The following is a 19,856-nucleotide window of genomic DNA, read 5'->3' as shown; positions in this document are numbered from 1 at the left end:
CGCTGCGTGCTGCTTGGGAAGCACCACCTGAATGAAGGCTATGTAAACCAAATTCGTTTGAGTCTAAACCAAGTTCTGAAATCATCTGGCGAAAAGCACTAAACGCACAAGATACACATCGTCTAAAGCGAAAACTGCCCACATGGCAAGTTAACACAGCACCAGTACACACTCCAACACATGGAGGCTTGGCCCACTCGGCGTCAACTGGTAAGCAAATCCGCACAACGGATAGGAGTCCACTTGACTCTAAAATGAACGCACTACTGTGTCGGCACTGCCCTCTCGGCTTGCTTCAGCTGCACAACTCGTGCGCACTAGTACAGTTCCAAGTCCACTGACTTGCACAGAACAAAGGCCCACACCTAGGCCAAGAGGCTCAGACAAAACAAAAGCAAATAATTAGGCTGAACAACTCGTTCAAGGTACTCATCTAATACCCGAAAACGTTCTAAGGCAAAAACTAAGGAAATACAATTCGCTACTCCCGAGACCTCTCTGCTTCCTTGCGCGCGACACGAAGTTTCTTTTCTTCTTCGTCATTTTTAGTGAGCGGGTCCGCCTCAAAATATTCTACCACGTCCCAGCCATCCCGGTCAGCAATAGAAATAAGCTTATTTCTGTTATCAAGGAGTGACATACCTTCGTTGTCAATCTTAGTGATCGCGTCATCCGCCCCAGCCCTCTCTAAAATCTGATTGAACTTATCCTTGACGTCGGTGTTAAACTTGAACTGTTTCTTATTACTCTTATATTTGAACTCGGGCTCTTCCTCTGCAGACTTGCGTTTTAGAGAGTCGAGCTGTTCCCTGACAACCTTGACCTCCTCCTTCTTCGCCTCCAGTGCCTTTAAGATTTTCTTCGCCCAAGCTGGCGGCTCAGGGCTGCGAGAAGCAGAACGACTTCTACGGTGCGAACACTCACTGGTACTCCTTCGCGAAGGCGAAGAACTACGGCCAAAACCGCTTGAAACTGCAATATGTGAACGAGATCTACGACGGCCTGAACTGTGATGTTCTCTTCTTCTGGACGGCCGGGCAACAGGGTCTTCAATGTCCGCATTGACTCTCGAAACAGAAGAATGAACTGAAGCAGGGCGACCACGACGGCCCCGCACCATGTGAACGAGATAGGAAAAACGAGCTAAGAATTTAACTGTCCGCTTGTAAAAATCCACAATGAAACTTGTTTACTGTTCAGCGACTATATACTTGCTACTTTGCATATCACACTTTCTTGTCATAATCTCATGCCGGCACTTAAAACACACTGCCGACAAACGCACCTGCGCTTGGGAATTCAAGAAACCATTTATCTTTTGTTTCATTACGCTTTGCTGCATTCAGGCAAAGATAAATGAACAATTTGTTCTATTATTCCATAAAAGTTTCGTTTGATATTTTTCATTGGTTTATCAACATACAAAAAAGAATATGGCTTTTCAGTTGCTCGTTTGTATTGTTCTTTGCTAACACCAAGCTCACCTGATATCAAGCTTCGCTCATTATTACTAGGGAAATCATGTACACAAAAATGACTGCAATTTAATCTAATATCTTTTGGTGTACCATAATCTGTAGCTTTGACTCAAATAAATAACTGAGCAATTTTTGTGTCTCCCCTTAAATAAAATAATTACTAAGTCTTTTTGGGTTTTTATCTGTGACAAAATCATCAAATACTACTTCTTTTTATGCTTTATCATCCACCAAATTTTCAACAGGTGTTATTTTATCATTGTTACATAACAGTACATCATAGCCAACATGTTCAGATATTGAATCAAATTCTCCTCTGAGTTGTTGGCCGGTATTTATCTTGTTCCAAATTTTTGCCATAAAGATGAATTTGATCAAAATAAACCAATGGTTGAGTCAGCATATGATAAAGAAGATTTGTTTTTCCACCACCAGAAGGAGAAGAAAGAAGCATTCTAAATGTATCTTTTGGCATACATTAATACAATTGTTTAAAATTTTTTTTTTTCATTTTTACGATCGTAATTCGGTATTTCCATGTATATAAATTATGTTATATTGAGTTAAATGAAGGTAAGTTATGATAAGTTTCTTTATGTAAGTGAATTATGTAAATGGCCATAAAACGATTTAAGAAAATTTCTGATGCTAAAATAAAAGCTGAAAAGATGATTAACCAAATACAGGATAAAATTAAACAGAATAAACACAGTAAAAAAATTGTTTATTCAACCAATAATTGAAGCACAAAAAGAAACAAAGAAAACGATTGATGAAAAACAAGATCAATTAATTGAACAACTTGACAAGAATCAAAAAGCTCTTGCATCCAATTTGGAAGATATTGCAATGTTACAATATACATATGAAAAACCATAAAAAACAACAAAATTACCAGTTGATTATCCACCAACAATGATGGAATATGTAATAGATTTAGGTCATAAATTTAATACAGATGAAATAAAACGATTGACAGATCACAAATTATATGCTCCAAATGATGTTTTTAAGGCTTCATTGGAAAGTAAATTAGATATAAATGAATATAATTATGAAATTGGGAAATTAAAACAAACATTAGGATCAGAACGAGGTTCTTTATCAAAAATATAAATAAATATCGTGAAGCTATTCAAGCCACAATAAAAGGAAGACAATATATTAGTAAAAAAGGTAAAGGATTACATTTTACTCAACCAAAGAGAAATGCTTATAGAATACAACAAAAGGGTCAATATGGTGGATTGATGATTGATTTTCCAAAATTAATTGGTCAATTACGTCTTGTTGAATCAAAAAATGGTAAAAAAGTATTGGATAACTACGTGATCTTGACACAATAGACCTTTTAACCAAAAGGTTTAACAGTAGAAAAAGATACAGCCAATTGTCTAAAATGTTGTTTGATCAATTTAATAAACTTAGTGAAATTCCAATACATAGATCAAGTAAAAAAATGAGCAAAATTTGTACAGGTGTTGTTTATTACAATAATATTGATGATTTGTTTGACAGATTAGAATTACTTGGTGGATCAATTTTAGCTGGCAATAGTGGTGTTCAAAGTGAATTCATTGAATAAGCTTGGTGCAATCAATAACAAACAATTGTCAGAGCTTTGAAAAGAATATGTAATTCAATATTATAAAAGGAACAAATAAGCACTACATATATCCTCAGTTAATAGCCCTTTTCACGGTTAGTTTTTCTCATTTGCATTACAATGCAATCTAATGTGGATGCGAGGCAATTTCGGGTTAAAACTACAAAATAGCCCGAGATTAAAATAGCAAAATAGCTAGATTATATTGTAATGCAAATGAGAAAAACTAACTGTGAAAAAATAGGAAAAAACGTTCCACAATGTTTTATTATTAAATTTTCACCTCCACTATAGCTAGATGAAGAAAAAGAATACAGCATATGACATTTTCATGGCATAATATTAATAGTCCTTATGGTGATAATCAAATAAAATATTCAAATGATAATGATTCAACATGGGAAACAATATTATTTGTTGATGGAATGTACAGTTATGATGATTTAAATGATATATTGAAGCAGCTGTTGCACAAAATGGTGGTGATAAAGAAGGAATTTATTTGATTTGTTCTCTCAAGTTGTAGAGTAGTAATAGAATCAAAAAAAAAATGGCAGCTGGACTTGAGAAATGCAAAATTAATACAGTGTACGACTGCCAAATATTACCAATTCAATTGATGCATTGGAAATTGGTTGCAGTTTAATTGATAGTAGTTTGACTGATGGTAAAAGATCTGATACATTAGCTTTGATTCCAACTGATAATTTGACAAGAAGCTATCCTTTCAAAAATGCAAGATGACGACCACGAATCTCCGAAAGACACAGAAAGTAAATTAAGACAATTTCTGCATAAAGAAATGAAGATACCAAGCAGCAACGTTAATTAAAGAAATCCATTTCGAAAGAGTTCATAGAATTCCAACTCGACCAAAGGAATATAAGAAGAATCAGCAAGACGTTACTTAAAAGGTTTACCTAAAGGTAAAAAGCTCGGCGTATCGGACGACTTCCCAAAGGAAGTAGGCAATATTAGAAAGGCTCTCTTCCCTGTCCTTAAAAAGGCAAAAGAAGATAAGAAAGTAGCGTTCGTTAATTGTATACGATTCAAACGGCAGATGTATCCTATCCTAAGTGAAGTGTTATTGGAGGGTGAAAGGTTTGTGTTTTTTTCTCCGAATGATCAGGCCCAACAAATTCAATTCCTCAAGAACCTGTCGAGCTCAGTGCTTAATTCTTATGCAAATGAAAAAGTAGGCGAGGTGGAGATCTTAATAGCGTAATGCATGAGATAGATAAACATGGAGGGCGACCAATCACTCACAAGAAAAGTGTCATTCAAGAGATAAATACTTTATTGAGCTCTCAAGACCTTGTTGATACTTGGAGCTATATACATCCTAACATGCAAGGCTTTACCTGGAATAATTCATCGATGAAGATTCAGTGCAGATTAGATAATTTTTTCATTTCAAAAGTTATGGAGTCTTCAATTAAAGATGTCGAAATCTTACCAAATATCTTTTCTGACCACTCTGCCATAACTCTTTCAATGTCGTCTGTTGTAACAGAAACAAAAAGCGGGCCCGGTTTTTGGAAATTCAATCATTTATCTCTTTGTTAACAGATGAGAATTACTTGCAAATGATAACAACGCAATACCAGAGTTCGTGTCAAAATACCAAGAGCTCACAGACAAAAGATTGCTTTGGGATTTAATTAAGATGGAAATTAGAGCCTCAACGATAATTTTTGCGAAAAGAAAAGCTAAACAAAGTCGAAATGAAGGAAAAGAATTGTTAGCGATGTTTATGCGCTTGGAAGAGACACTAAGAACAAACTTTAATGAAAATAGTTGCAAGTAAAACTCGAGACAATTGTTTGCAGCAAACAAATATTTTTACAATTTAGAAGAAAGAAATCACAAACGAAAGCATATAACATTGTTAAAAAAAGATGATGCTTCTGTTCTATGTGATCCCAAAGTAATCTTGGAAGAAGAAGAAGAAGCATTTTTTAGTTATATCTATAGGCTTAAAGGCGTGTGGCCAGACTCTGAACCTTTCAATATTTCTTCAATTCAGATGGTCTTATCACCCTAAAATCTGAAGAAGCAGAAAGTTGCGAAGGACTCTTAACGCTACTGGAGTGTTCAGACTCCCTTAGTCATTTCAAAAACAATAAAACTCCAGGCTCTGATGGTTTTACCATTGAATTTTATAGATCATTCTGGGATGTTATAGGACAAATAATGGTTGATAGCTTCAATTACGCATTTGAAAATGGGTCCTTATCGATCACCCAGAAACTTGGAGTCAGATCTTTAATACCGAAAAAAGACAAAGATAAAAATTATCTGAAAAACTGGAGGCCAATATCGCTACTAAATAATGCTTTAGCTTTAGCTCTACGTCTAGAGAAAGTCTTGCCAACAATTATTAGTTCAAGCCAAACTGGATATGTTAGAGGAAGATTTATTGGGGAAAGTAGTAGAATGATATTCGATATTATGTCTTTTACTAAAGCGAAAAACATCCCAGGCCTGGCCGTCTTCGTAGACTTTGAGAAAGCTTTTGATTCCATTGAATGGAAAAACTTGCAAAAATGAAGAAGTGTTCAACTTTGGTCCACAATTATGAAAGTGGGTCATGGTCCTATATAACAGAATCTCTAGTTGCATCTTGAATAACGGTTTCACAACAAAGCACTTTAACTAAGGTAGAGAAGTCAGACAAGGTTACCCTCTTTCTGGTATCTTGATCGTAATTGGCACAGAAATTTTAAGAAATGCTATAAAACGCTCTAATGAGATCAGAGGAATTCCGATTAATGAAGTGCATACAGTCAAAATTTCCCAATACGCGGACATACAGTCAGTTCATAATCTCTTTCATCTGTTAAGCCAATTTGAAAACTGCTCTGGGCTTAAAATATACGAATCCAAATCAGAATTGTTATGGCTTGGTTCTTTGCACCACAGAAAAGACTCAGTGCTAAGCTTAAAATGTAGCGACAAACCTATTTACACCCTAGGAGTGTACTTCTCAGACAATGAAAAACTTGCAACGAAAAAAAAATTGTTTGATAAGTTAAGCCCTCTCCAAAAATTATTAAACATCTGGTCCTCTAGAGACATATCAATTCATGGTAGAATCAATATCGTTAAAACCCTCACGTTATCAAAATTAACGTTTATTTGCAACACTCCACTTGGTTTTACTCCTGAAGTCAACAAAATAATATATAATTATATTTGGAAAGATAAAAATCCGAAACTTAAAAAAATAACTATCCCGAAAGGTAAGAATGAATGAGGACTTGGTATGAATGACCTTTCATTATTTGACAAGGCTCTGAAAATTACATGGGTAAAGTGGTTGTGCTCTGAGGACAGTGGACCATGGAAACTTATTCCACTATCCCTTGCTTTCGAACGTAGGAGGAAAACTTCTGTTTCAATGAAACTACGACCTCAAATATTTATGTATCAACGAACACTTACCAAAATTCTATCGAGTTGTATTAATACACTGGCAAGAATTAAACTGTACAAGGCCTAAACATAAAGGAGACATTTTAACTCAAATAATTTGGAATAATCGTTTTACATAAATAAACCAATCATCTGTTTTTTATCGAATCTGGAATCAAGTCGGCATATGTAAACTTGCCTGCCTTGTTAATGATTTAGGAAATAATTTTTTGTTGCTTAAGGCGTTTGTGCAAAAATTTAAAATTAAACGTAATTTTCTGCACTACCGTAGCTTGTTATCGGCTATACCTGATCAGTGGAAAAAAGGCATAAAAGAGGCGAGCATCAACATGCCCTGACAAGCACTCAACTAGCAATCGATAAGCTCACGTGCAAGACAGTGTACAATACTCTGATTAGTCGACTTCAGCGTTCACCTACTGCTAATAATTCCTCTCCTTTTGTTAAATAATAGTCCAAATTTCTCACCTGAGTAAATTTCTCGATACCTTTAGTTAGTCAATAAGTCAGTTCCTGTAGTCAGTAATTACATTGCACGTCTTGCCTGTCTAAGTAGCTTTGTTGTATTTTATGCGTCCCGTAATTTATATAGTATTAGTATTGTAAACCGCGCAAATATTGCATTGTAAACAGAGTTAATACCATGTTTTAAGGTATTCCTGGAGGCTAAATTAACCGAATTTGGGCTATGTTTGGCGGTGTATGTAAACAGAATAAAAAACAGTAGCTAGGCCACTTTACAGCCAGTTATTAGTCAATCCTCAGAGTTTCGAAAAAAATTTTCCGGGGGGAGTCAACTGCTCAGGAATGCATGGAATTCAGGAAAATATGGGGCGTGGTCAGGTCCCCTCAAACTCACCTTAAAGCTCAAAACGGAAACGGGATTTATTATTTCACGACAACATTAGGTATGCAAAAAATATAAGCAAAAACGAAAGTTTTCACCGCAGTGCGCATTCAAATGTTATATTGTTACATTTTTATGAACAAAATTATGATTGTTTACCTTGACGAATTTTGAGAATCCTTAACTCGGGAAATATTTTGCTCCAGAGTGCGCACTGCGGTGTAAATTTCCCGTCTTCTATTTACTTTTGCCCTGCCAAGTTTGAAACCCCAACGATTTATCGTTAAGAGGCAAGATTGAAAAACATAGTTCCCTATCATGGTGTATTTGGCTGTTGTAGTTGTAAATCGGCCATAAATTGCGGAAAATTTCTCATTTTCCGTTGTTTCGAGCGTATTTCGATGGCATCCATGTTTGCTGTGTCCACAGTAAGTATTTGCAGCGGTGAAACATAAAATACTCCCCCATATACGGTAAAGTTGACCTTTTTTGTTTATCTATTTTTCCCGCGAAACCAATGAGAGGGTGGCATAACGCCTTCACCTAGCAACGACACCTTGCTGACCATAATCTCTGCATGTTGACAGCTAGACACCATTCGATATCCTTTGTTTGACAACGCGTTCGGTAGACGATTTTGAAAGAAAATATCGCACGGATTTATATCATATAGAAATTTATTTATCCAAAAAGAGTTATATATAGAGAGAGTTTCATTTATCAAAGAAATAATTATACCCATTGATGGCTAGTGGCGATCAGAAAGACTGGTCAAGAAGTCGTCACGAAGTTCGCGGCTCGGGAAGCGCTTCAAGAATTCACCTGAACACTGGACTACTTGAAGAAGCTGGGTGGAAAATCTTGTCTCGCGAATCTGGAAATCGAGTACACTTAACGTACGTGGATCCAGAGGGTAAGAAATTCAAGAGCTAGAAAGACGTAGAACGCAAACTAGAGGCTAATGGAATACTCGATCAATTTGTGAAGGAGAATACGGGTAGCTCAGAAGTCGCCATAGAAGCGTCGTCCACAAGCAAAGATTGCGGGGAAGATTCCGATGAAGATTACCAACCACCATTGAAAAAAACAACTACCGAAGGTCATGTCAAATCTGGGTAAGTATTTTCTCTGGTCGCTTGTAGTAATGTTCCGTTTTCCTTTTCTAAAATTCCACAATTTGAAGTGATACATTTGTACTTCAGTATGCTTTCACATTGTCAAAAATGAATACGCTTCCCTTTGCCGTCTTTTTAACATTTCATGATTCACATTTTATTTTGTCAAATTGTGAACTGTTTCTACACATGGAAAGAACGCTTTTTTTTTTAATCGGCAGTTTGATCATTCCAGAGGGATTGTTTGTGGGCACAACCTCCTCCATATTACAGCTTGTCAGAGATTTCAAGAACGTTTTCTCTTGCCCTTCATACAATGGGAGGTGTAAAGGTGCGTATGAATTAGAAATTTATACCCGTGTCTTCAAGTAAGTAGTGCAAATAAAAATTTCGTTGAACTTGATTCAAGAGATGTCTGTGTTTGTATGACGTTCATATCATCAGAAAAACGATCGATTGTGTAATTTTAGGATTTCAGTGTGAAAGGTTTTTACATATAATCATACTCGTGTTTATCACTCATATGATTACAAAAAAATACAGACCAAATTGGACTCCACTCAGTCCTATTACCATTATAAATCGTAGCACTCACCTCTTGTTGTGTGATTCAAGCTTACCATGTCATTCAAATTGCTGAACCGCTTTTTGTTTTCTTTTTTCAATGACATCCTGACTGATATGAAAAATGTACACTGTGGACTGAAAACTATTTTTGACTGTAAATTTTTGGTTTTTTTTTTTTTTGTCATAGGCAAGCTTGTTCTGACTGCATGTGAAAAGAAGGGATTTGGAGGGGCTATGATGTTTATCTTCAAGTGTTGTGGGTGCTGGACCACAGAGATAGACTACAAGAGCAGCCAACTTGCCCAGAATTCACGGAGGCAAATAGTATCCTTGGCCCTCTCTTTAGCATTTTTCATAAGTGGGCATGGGTATGCTAGTTATAGGAAAACCCTTGGGAGAGGTTTGGGTTTGGGTGTTACCTCAGAAAAACCCTTCTTGGAAGTGATTGACCTTGCCCTTCCTCATATTAAAGACATGCTTGATGAGATGTGTGATGATGCCAAACATCAAATGATACAACTCCCATCAGATCAAATCGGTAGCTGGTCCAGAGCAGTAACATGCTGTGATGGTTGCTGGCTAATACGGGGGCATTTTAGTCAAAATTGCACCTTTGTGATAAAAAATTATATCACAGGTGCCCTTCTGTATTATGGGCACCTGTCAATGCGAGGTGCAGACAGGATTTGCGATGAAGATTTATGGCAAGGTACAGCTAAGTCAGCGGAGGGCCATCTTAGCCAGAAGCTTTGGGCTCAGGCAAAAGAAGAAGGCCTAAATGTTGCAATCAATTGGCAGGATGCCGACTCTTCGTCTGCCAAAGGGTTTCGATATTCATTCTCTAATGAACAGGAGTCTAGAGTTATGTTATGTGGGGGGCATGTAGGTAGAGCACATGGGAAAAAATTAGAAGATTTAAAGGGAATGTCAACATTTACCCCAGGATTTATTGCCTTGCACAAATCAGAATTTCCTTCTATAGAATCATTGAAATGCTGCTGTGCTGGCAAAAAGCATACTTTTGTTGCAACAAGGAACAAACCTGTATGTGGTTGTATAGGGCCCGGATTTATTCAAAATGCCAAGCGGAATCACTACTGTGCACTAGTTCAGGCTGGTAATAGTCCTGAAAAGTACAGAGAGACCATGCTGACACTTGGCAAATACCACAGCAAGGACATTCATGAATGGGAGGGAGGGTCTTGTTCTTTTCATCCCCTGACAAAGTGCTCTTGTAAGAATTGTGATTGTGATGAAAATGGGTTTTACCCAGATATGAAATGCCAAGGACAGCCATATCTTTTAAAAATTGCACCGTAACCAGGATGAGACATGTTGTGAATCTGAAAGACGTTCTCTGGTTAAAAATTGGTTAAAAATTATAAGCTTTCGGCTATCTATCTATAGCCTTTAACGAATGAAATATAAGAAGCACGAATTAAAATATTTACGAAAAGGGGTGTAAAAATTCGATGCGGGTGAGAACTAAAATATGAATAAGAATGATCTAGAAAAAAATTACAATAAAATAGAGTATTGTCTCGGTAACGGTTTAGAATTATTGTCCGCGTTAACAGTTTTAGCGGTATGCCAGGATTCCAAGGTTTTTCTAACACGGTAGTTGCCTTTGTCAATCACGCATGCATTATTAAAGTCAATAGAGTGGTCATTCTTCCATGCATGGCTGGCAATGTTTGACCCTTTCGCGAAATTTTTTTAGGTTTCTTTGATGTTCTTTTTTCCGCGTTAAAAAGCATCTTCCAGTTTAGTTGGGTTGACCCACAGAATACACCCCATGGATTTGCGTGCCTTCCATATATTAGCGGCTTGACAGAGCCCCTCATGAGATTATTACGCAAACATGAAATTCGAGTCGTCACCAAACCACTTAAAACCCTTCAGCAAGAATTCCCATCCCCAAAAACAAGACAGCCCTTGGACCAACAATGCAATGTTGTTTACAAAATTCCGTGCTCGGACTGTCCGTGGAGTTACATTGGCGAAACTGGAAGATGCTTTTTAACGCGGAAAAAAGAACATCAAAGAAACCTAAAAAATTTCGCGAAAGGGTCAAACATTGCCAGCCATGCATGGAAGAATGACCACTCTATTGACTTTAATAATGCATGCGTGATTGACAAAGGCAACTACCGTGTTAGAAAAACCTTGGAATCCTGGCATACCGCTAAAACTGTTAACGCGGACAATAATTCTAAACCGTTACCGAGACAATACTCTATTTTATTGTAATTTTTTTCTAGATCATTCTTATTCATATTTTAGTTCTCACCCGCATCGAATTTTTACACCCCTTTTCGTATATATTTTAATTCGTGCTTCTTATATTTCATTCGTTAAAGGCTATAGATAGATAGCCGAAAGCTTATAATTTTTAACCAATTTTTAACCAGAGAACGTCTTTCAGATTCACGACAGCCATATCACTCTACTCACCCCCTGAAATGTGAGTTTCATGGGCTTGCCTATGATATAGAGTGTGCTGAAAGGGCAAAAAATGCAAAGAGTGTGATTGACCCAGAGTTAGGGAAAGGGCACTCAAACATGCCAGAGGCCACCTTTAGTGTTTTGGCAAAATTCAGGGCCAAGGATACAAATTTACACCAAAAACATTACCAGGCCTCTACCAATCTGGGCCTTATTCAGGCAAACATGACATGGCTGTTTAAAGAAAAAGGGGCACAATACCACTGGATCATTGAGCTGTATTCTCGGATGGGCCTTCCAGTACTCAGTGGAATTCAGGAGATTGTATGTAAACAAAATCTTGTCGATTTCATAACAAGAAGGTGTTGCTTTGTAATGATTAGGTGGGGATGATTTGGGATATGAAGTTCTGTTTGGATATTATAATGATCATATCAACTGTTAAAAAAATATTCCAATATAGTGAGGAGAACAGGAAAGGAATAGACAAACTTCAGCACCTGTGCTCAGTGTTCTATATTATATGCATGTGGACATGTGATTTGAGTGCATACTTATAATTTCATTGAATATTATGTTCAATGTATTCTTCTTTTCACAAGTGCCAACATGACAACAGAGAGAGAATGAAACGGTTGGAATACTACAAGACGGATGCGGGGAAAAAGAAAAGAGTCAAGAGAAAAGTAAACCGAGCCGAGGAGCAAGAATTGAGGTATAACTAATCAGTGCAGTGGTCATCAACTATAAACAGGGTCACCAAATTATTTTTTACAACTCTTTTCAGGTCTTCATTGAACAAACTGAATCAAAATGTAATTACTGCCCATCTAGATAGCCTTTTGGTATTGGTGGGATAGTGGAACCTTTTTTATTTGTAATGATAAGATTGTTACATATCTCACAAATGGGTGGGAAACGAAATGCTACCAATGTTTCTGTGTTTCTGTGTTTTTGGCTTTTTTGTTTTGTTTGTCTTTTGAGTTGCCTGCGGTTTACGGTTCCTAGGTCTGCTGTACTAGGAAATCCACTACTTACTGAAGGGGAAGTATAACAGTGCTTGCAAACATAGTCTTACGTCTCTTTCTTGTCTTGTAGAAAGAAATATGTCAAGAATTGCCAAATTAGGCACACATATGGAGAGGAAGAGCAGACTGATCTTTTGGAAGAAGAAGCAGTCCTCCTTGCACAGAATGCTGTTGATGAGGGACTGGTCAGTGGCACTGAAATAACATCAGTTCCTGTTCCTGATGCTCCTGAAAGTGCTGTAGTGACTCTTGGGGGAAAGAATTGCAAATGGTGTGGGAGTACCACACACAGTCGCAAAACGCACAAAGACTGCCCCCATAATCCTAGAAATGCTCCCACAATATAAAATATTCTTTTTTTGTAAACTGTAGTATTCAATTTTGGTTGCTATAAAGGTACAGTTGAACCTCAGTTATCCAGACCAATTCTTCTGATCCCATTATTTTTTTGAAATATTAATAAGGCATAATGAAGATTCCTTAAAGGCTATTCTTGCAAATTCATTTTAATTTAGGCACTGAAAATGTGAGTTATGACTGGCTGAGACTTGTTTTGTTGCCAAGTGAAACATTGGTGTCCTAATTAATTTGTGTTTACCTCATCAATAGTCACATTTTCAAATTTCTGGACTATTCACTACAGTCCCATTGACTCTGGATAATCAAGGTTTGACTGTATATGTATTTGGTTATGTGGGCCGTTCCTTGCCTTGGGTACCAGGCCTATCACAATCCCAAAATGTAAAGGTCACAAAAAAAATCTATTGTAGGTGAAAAACACGGTTTTGTGTATGTTTTATGTCAGAGGGAGCCACAAGTATTACAAATAGACAAGAATACCAATATTACTATTACCTAGTATGTAGAGATTGTTTCACTAAGATGAACTAATTCCAAAAAATTACCTTGTATGCAAAGCATGGGGTGACCTCTTCCAAGTTCTACCATTCTTACATTACAACTGACAGTATTCAGAGTGTCAAAGAAGGAATGCAAGAAAGATTTTTTGGAGCACAAAACTCTGAACCTATGAAACTCAGGGTGCCCAGCATAGTAATTTTGTGCATACCTTGCCATCCATAAGCAAAAGTAAGTCTTCAGGGGCCACTGGGCACTGCTAGAGCACAACCCTGAGAACTGTACTCTTTGGTAAACATGGTGTTGATATTTGGGTCTGGTGCCTTAGTTGAATGCATACATATGTGATCAAGACAATGATACAATTGAATCTTTTCATATCTTTTATTGTCATATTGAATGTGCTGTAAATGAATGTACATGTGGCAAAATTGGTATCTCATCAGTGTAAATAATATTTTTCAAAAAATTTCAATGTTTTCATTATTCATAACTTCAGTTCTTTATAATTATAGGAAACATTCAGTGTGTAAAAAATATTTTTAAAAAACAAATGACAACAGTGCAGATTGTAGATGTTCACCGCATAGCTGGCCATTTTGCCCTGTGGAGGTCTTCTAGAGTCACGTGGTAAACCTAAAAAAAATTAAAACATGATCAATGAGTGAGTGTCAAACATGCTGCTCTCATTTTCTCACTAATATAATTGTAACCTCCGCTGATTTTTATGTAATGTTCTACATTCATTAATATATTATATAAATATCGATACTTGCTTTGTTTCAAGTTTCGTCCACTTTACCTACTGGCTAGAAAATGAGCACTTTCAGTGAACATTATTATCTAGAGGTAGACCCCACTCCCTCCATCCTTATGAAATTGTAGCGTTCCTTTAGCGGATCTCTGTTCAACACAAACGTAACAAAAAGGGGACAAGAAAACGTGTTCATTTGGATTGGAAAAATGAATAAAAACATGTTACCGCAGCGTTTTCCGGGTCCTGATAGTCCCTCAGGTTTTCCTGGATTATGGCCCGGACAACATCTTTGATGCATTCCGGGTACACGTACGTGGGGAAAGTCTTTCCCCGAAATTGCCCTGCGCCGATTTTGTTCCCAAACTGAGAAAATAAAAAGGTCGTCACTGAGTGTAATGATCGAGAACAATAGTCTACAATTATGTCCATTTTATAATACGACTAGAATGTATACGGACAAAAAACTGGCCTCATATGCGTTGTGATGCGGGTGTGAGATAAATACGACGGCGGTGTCAATTCAAAGATCGCCAGTTTTGAGATGGAGTCACATTGCTTATTCTTGGGAACTCAAGATATTGCCGGGAGTATTGAAAAAATCCTAGGACACACTGCGCGTGGCACTTTACTCACTGCGCACAAGGAATTCAATTTTCGGGACGTGCTTGATGACTTTGTGACGATGTCAGCGAGTAGCTATGAGTTCAATGCGAGATCGAAGGTCATAAGGACATGGTTAGGCAAACAATGAAGGTAAGCTTCATTAGTTTCCCTTCAAAAAAATGACATAATATTACACATAGAGTCAGAGACTTACCCAAAGTATGCCAAACAAGCGCCTATAACAGCGCCTTCTGGCTTGGTCGGCGCTTTCACCCATTTTGCACGAAAAACGTGCTAGAAGGTGCCTTAGCCCTGGAGGCGTAGATCTGAAACTGCAAGCAAAAGGAGGTCGCATCATTGCCAGCTCTTATTCTCAATAAAATGGAAACAAGAACTTCACTCAAAAAGAAATCTTATTTACCCGCGTTCTTGAAAACTTCGATCTAACGCCACCAGCGCATGTTCCCGACTCGCGTCCATGATCAAAGAGGATTCGTATTTCATTATCGAATGGTTTTATCAAATGGATCTGTCAACAAGGCATATTCCAGGAAATTCCTTCGGGGACCGCAAACACGTTTGCTCTGGCATCAAATCTCTATTTTGCCGTGAAATCCCTACTTGGAAACGAAACTTCTAAAACTTGTATCTCAGAATCCCGGCGTTTTCCAGCCGTTAAATTTAGTTAGGCTTGTCATCTAGGACTGGGCCATGAAGTATTTGCCACGGAAGTACCGCGAGAGCCAGACAGACTGGTTTGGAAAAGGAGGAATTCCTTGGCATATCAGTGTTGCGTTTATGAGAGTAGATGGCGAAATACAGATGCTGACATTCTGCCATATTTTTAAGGCCTGCATGCTTCGTCACTTGGACTGTGGTAAGCACCAATATACCCTTGAGCATGAAACCTTATACGACAAAGCTGCTGTCCAATATGCAGAACAACTGGAAGGAAAAGGAGCCACTATGGTACCCGTCGTAAGTGTCCCTACCAAACACGCCAATGCACCAAATCTGGATATCGGCTGGGCGCTGAAGGTAACTGGACCTCCACGTACTAGGCTCACTGTTGCACAATGGTCATATCTTACCAAAAAGCTGATCCGGCATCAGTGCCTTGATCTATGATGCATGCAAAAGATATCAATGGTACCAGGATGTTCCACAGTGACGACTTCCTGACAGGCAATCAAATAGGAGGATTCTTTTCACGTCTTGCGTCAAAGAAAACTCTCCCTGACGAAGAAACTGAAATCTTGCGATCGCATTCATAATACGCCAGTAATTAAAAAACGAAAGATATCTTGAGCAACTGAAAAGAATTGGCAGAAGTCATGGCTTGACTTCCGTGACACCATTTATACAAGTTGACGGATTGATGCTGTGACTTTGCCGATTTTGAAATTTGTATCTCCGGATTAAGACCAACGTTTCTACGAACTAAATCTAAAAATTTCGGGCGCTTTGCTATTTTACTGAGAATGGATATTTCCTTCTGAAAAATGCACCGAGTTGGGAATTTCGACCACGCAAAATTTTGCTCATTTTTCACGGCTTTCCCTGAATTTCTGTTTCGAGACAGAAGTGAATGTTTAGGCTCGAATTACTCGTTGACACGTATTAAAATGTGAGGTTAAAAAGCAATGCGAACTGAAAATGGGGATTGATTTGAATATAACATCTTACGCTAAAATGGCGGCATTTTCTCTGATCGTGGGGACCGAACAGAATTTCGTCATTTTCGGGAATTCAAATAAATCTTTCAAGAAAAAAATCCCACCACCTTTCTTACAGTATCATAGCGTATCTTTGTATGAAATATGAAGAATTTTGTTTTTTTTATCATGTGCCAACCTTTTTTATTTTTGCTCGGTTTTAGTGGACATTTCCATACAAAAATAATAAATGATTGGTAGATTTATTTAATTAAATAACATAAATTGGTTTATGACATTAATATTGAAAAGTAAATAATAATATATAACTCATTAATATATACGAACAAAAACAAATTTAAAATGAGATATGACCCAGAATCAGGTCGTCACATTAAAAAACATATCTGTGGTGAAGGAATATTTAGCAACTTAGCAAGCAAATTATTTAACAAAACAACGAAGGAATTAGCTGCAAAGACTGATAAAAAGCTAGCTCATACTGCTTTAACAAAAGGAGCTGAAAAAACAGGAGACTTTGTTTGAAATTGGGCCAGAGATAAAATTGTTGGCATTTTACAAAGCAAAAAGAAGCAAACTACACCTGTTGAACCAAAGAAAAAAGTAACTTCTTCAATGGAAGACAGCATTATACCAATAGAGGTTGAGCCTAAAATTCAATCAATTCCAACAAATTCTAAACCAAAAAAGTCACAAAAACTAACAGATTTTGAAATAGCAGAAAGGATGAATCGTTTATCAGCTGGCGGTAAACTTATGAAAAAAAGGAAAAACAAAAATTATATAATGTATTGATATAAAATGTTTAGAAATCAAAAGTACGTTGAACGAATTGAAGACATTTTTCATGAATTAGAAACGCCTTTAGTAACAGCAAATCCTACTAATAATGCTAGTCAAAGCAAGCAAAACCATCGGTTTGTTGTTGATAATACAATTTCAGCATCTCCATCAGATTGGTATAATGCAAGAATAGCAATGGGCTTTAAAGTACAAAAAATGGATGGTACTGATATTGCTATTGCTGATCACAATGGTATTCACTCATTAATAAAAGACACATCAGTAAAAGTTGGTGTTAAAAAAGTTTATGATTGCAATGATGTAAATGAAACCCTAAGTTGCAAAAAAAAAGCAATTGACTATGCTTTGGATAAACGCAATCCAAGTATTCAAAATGTTGGATCAGAATCCCTTAATCAATTGTCAACAAAGATCAGACCAAAGAAAAAATATGAAACAAACAGAAAAGATCTTGATGGTGCTGCTGTTGATATACAAAGTATGCTAAATCAAGAATGGTTACCCGAGATTCATTTCAGAACTTTTCCTGACCTTTAAAAATACAAATTTTGTGGACCAAATACAAGATTGGAAGAAAGATGATGGAATAAACAGATTAGATCAAGTTTGTAAGCAGCATGATATTGATTACAGTAATTCAAAAACATTACCTGACAAGCATAAAGCGGATCAAAAAATGATAGATGCCATAGAACAATTTCCAAATCAATCATTGACAGAAAGAGCTATAAAAAACACCATGACGCCGCGCACCGGTGGCTCAGTTGGTTGAGCACGGGCTGTCACGCAGGAGGTCGTGAGTTCAACTCTGGCCGGAGGAGAAAGTGCTGCCTTTGTAATTACATCTGCAAATGGTTAGACTCTCTAGTCTTCTCGAATAAGGACGATAAGCTGGAGTTCCCGTCTCACAACCCTTTAATGTTCATAATCCTGTGGGATGTAAAAGAACCTGCACACTTGTCGGTTTTTCAGGTGAAAGTAACCGTGGAATTGACTAGTTAGGCTGGAAGAAAATGACATAAAAGTAAGCAATATCCGGGAAAACCAAAAGGCGGACAGTTCCAAAGCCTTTTATTTTTACTAATCCTACAGCCAGTAACAATAAACAAGCTGGGAGCTCCACTTTTAGGCTTGGCTAAATCTATATATTAGCAAACTGATTAGATAAGATATGGTCTGCAGATCTCGTTTTTATGGATAAACTCTCAAAATGGAATAAAGGGTATAAATACATAGTGACTGTTATAGACGTATTCAGCAAATCTGCATGGGGTTACCCATTAAAAACTAAGACAGGTGTTTTAACAACTGAACGTTTGAAATCAATAGTCAAAAATTCAAAACGTAACGTTGAAGTTTACTTTTAATGACGGAAAAGCTGTTGTAATAAAACGTTTTAGACCGGTTTTCAATTGAGTGTTGAAAGTAATTTGCATTACACAGTGATTTGTTCAAAGTTCTCGCGCCACTTTTTGAACTAATCAAAAGTGAAACCAAAACCAATTGTGGCTTGCGTGTGCACATTTTCCCGCACTTTGTTTTGGCTGCATGTAATTACTTCGAGCTTTGATTGGTTTACTGGAGTGCCGCCATCCTGTTTGATTGGCCAAAGTAATTACTTTGGTTTTGGTTTTACGACACTTAATTGAAACTCACTGTAACCGAACATTGAAAAACATGATGTATAAGCAGTTTACAGTTCAAAATAATACTGTTTGGTATAATATCGATGATTTATTTGACAAAAATATAATACTAAACATAATTCAACAAAAATGAAACCTGTTGAGGCTTCAAAGAAAAATAATGAGGGTTTAGTGTATTTTAATCTATATGGTGATATGGAAGTCATCAACAAAACCAAAGTTTAAAGTTGCTGATCAAGTCAGAATAAGTAAGTACAAATGGAAAGTATTTGATAAATTTAACACACCAAATATTTACAGTTGATAAGATCCAATACACTAATCTAATAACTTACAAAATAAAAGGATCATTTTATGAGCCTGAATTATTAAAAGCAAAACATGATGTATTTAGAATTTATAAAGTTATAAAAAGAGATTATAAGAAGAAACTAGCTTTGGTGAAATGGGAAGGATATAGTGAAGATTTTAACAGTTGGATACCAATGAAAGATTTGACGGATATATAAAAAACATTTTCTGTATATGTAATATAAAATGAGTTCTGAAAGTATAGATTTATATAATTCAAAAATTGCTGATGATTATGAAAGTGATAGTCAATTAGATCAATGTGATTTAAATGACAGCTTTATTGATGATTCTCAATGTAGTTTTGATGTTAATTCAGATAATACTTATGAAACTGAAAGAGAATATTCATCAGATTGTGACACAATAAGTATATAATATAAATGAAAAATTTAAAACAAATAATTGGTTTATTAAATAATTGCTGTTTTGCTTATTTAAGAGTTTTAAAAAGAAACAAAGATTAAAAAAAAGAACGTTAAATTTAAATGTAAATTTGAAATTATTATAAATTGATATAAAAATATTTTCTTTATATAATGTATAATGGAAAAACAAAATCAATTATATAGTAAATTCAAATTATTGCTGCATTGTATTGTTGATGATGATGATCATATAATGAAAATACGGAAATGAA

At 36.5% G+C, this 19,856-nt stretch overlaps 3 protein-coding genes across 3 annotated transcripts; 1 reads left to right on the top strand and 2 right to left on the bottom strand.

Annotated features, from left to right (window-relative positions):
* Positions 1–481: 481 nt before the first annotated feature.
* Positions 482–1,120, bottom strand: LOC138005293 (uncharacterized). The gene has a single exon (XM_068851542.1). The coding sequence runs from the start codon at positions 1,118–1,120 to the stop codon at positions 482–484; it is 639 nt and encodes a 212-aa protein (XP_068707643.1).
* Positions 1,121–7,928: 6,808 nt separating this feature from the next.
* Positions 7,929–14,365, top strand: LOC138007049 (uncharacterized). Its single transcript, XM_068853724.1, has 6 exons — positions 7,929–8,481; positions 8,703–8,812; positions 9,236–10,336; positions 11,480–11,817; positions 12,096–12,208; positions 12,592–14,365. The coding sequence occupies exons 3-6, from the start codon at positions 9,283–9,285 to the stop codon at positions 12,866–12,868; spliced, it is 1,782 nt and encodes a 593-aa protein (XP_068709825.1). The 5' UTR covers positions 7,929–8,481; positions 8,703–8,812; positions 9,236–9,282; the 3' UTR covers positions 12,869–14,365.
* LOC138007048 (uncharacterized) lies at positions 13,876–15,268 on the bottom strand. Its single transcript, XM_068853723.1, has 4 exons — positions 15,161–15,268; positions 14,954–15,071; positions 14,362–14,499; positions 13,876–14,015 (listed from the first exon to the last, which is right to left on the bottom strand). The coding sequence occupies exons 1-4, from the start codon at positions 15,241–15,243 to the stop codon at positions 13,959–13,961; spliced, it is 396 nt and encodes a 131-aa protein (XP_068709824.1). The 5' UTR covers positions 15,244–15,268; the 3' UTR covers positions 13,876–13,958.
* Positions 15,269–19,856: the final 4,588 nt, after the last annotated feature.

The sequence above is a fragment of the Montipora foliosa genome, chromosome 6 (genome assembly GCF_036669935.1).
Source record: "Montipora foliosa isolate CH-2021 chromosome 6, ASM3666993v2, whole genome shotgun sequence".
Taxonomy (NCBI): Eukaryota; Metazoa; Cnidaria; class Anthozoa; order Scleractinia; family Acroporidae; genus Montipora; species Montipora foliosa.
The sequence above is the reverse complement of the archived record's forward strand: the minus strand, read 5'-3'. Positions and strand labels throughout refer to the sequence as shown.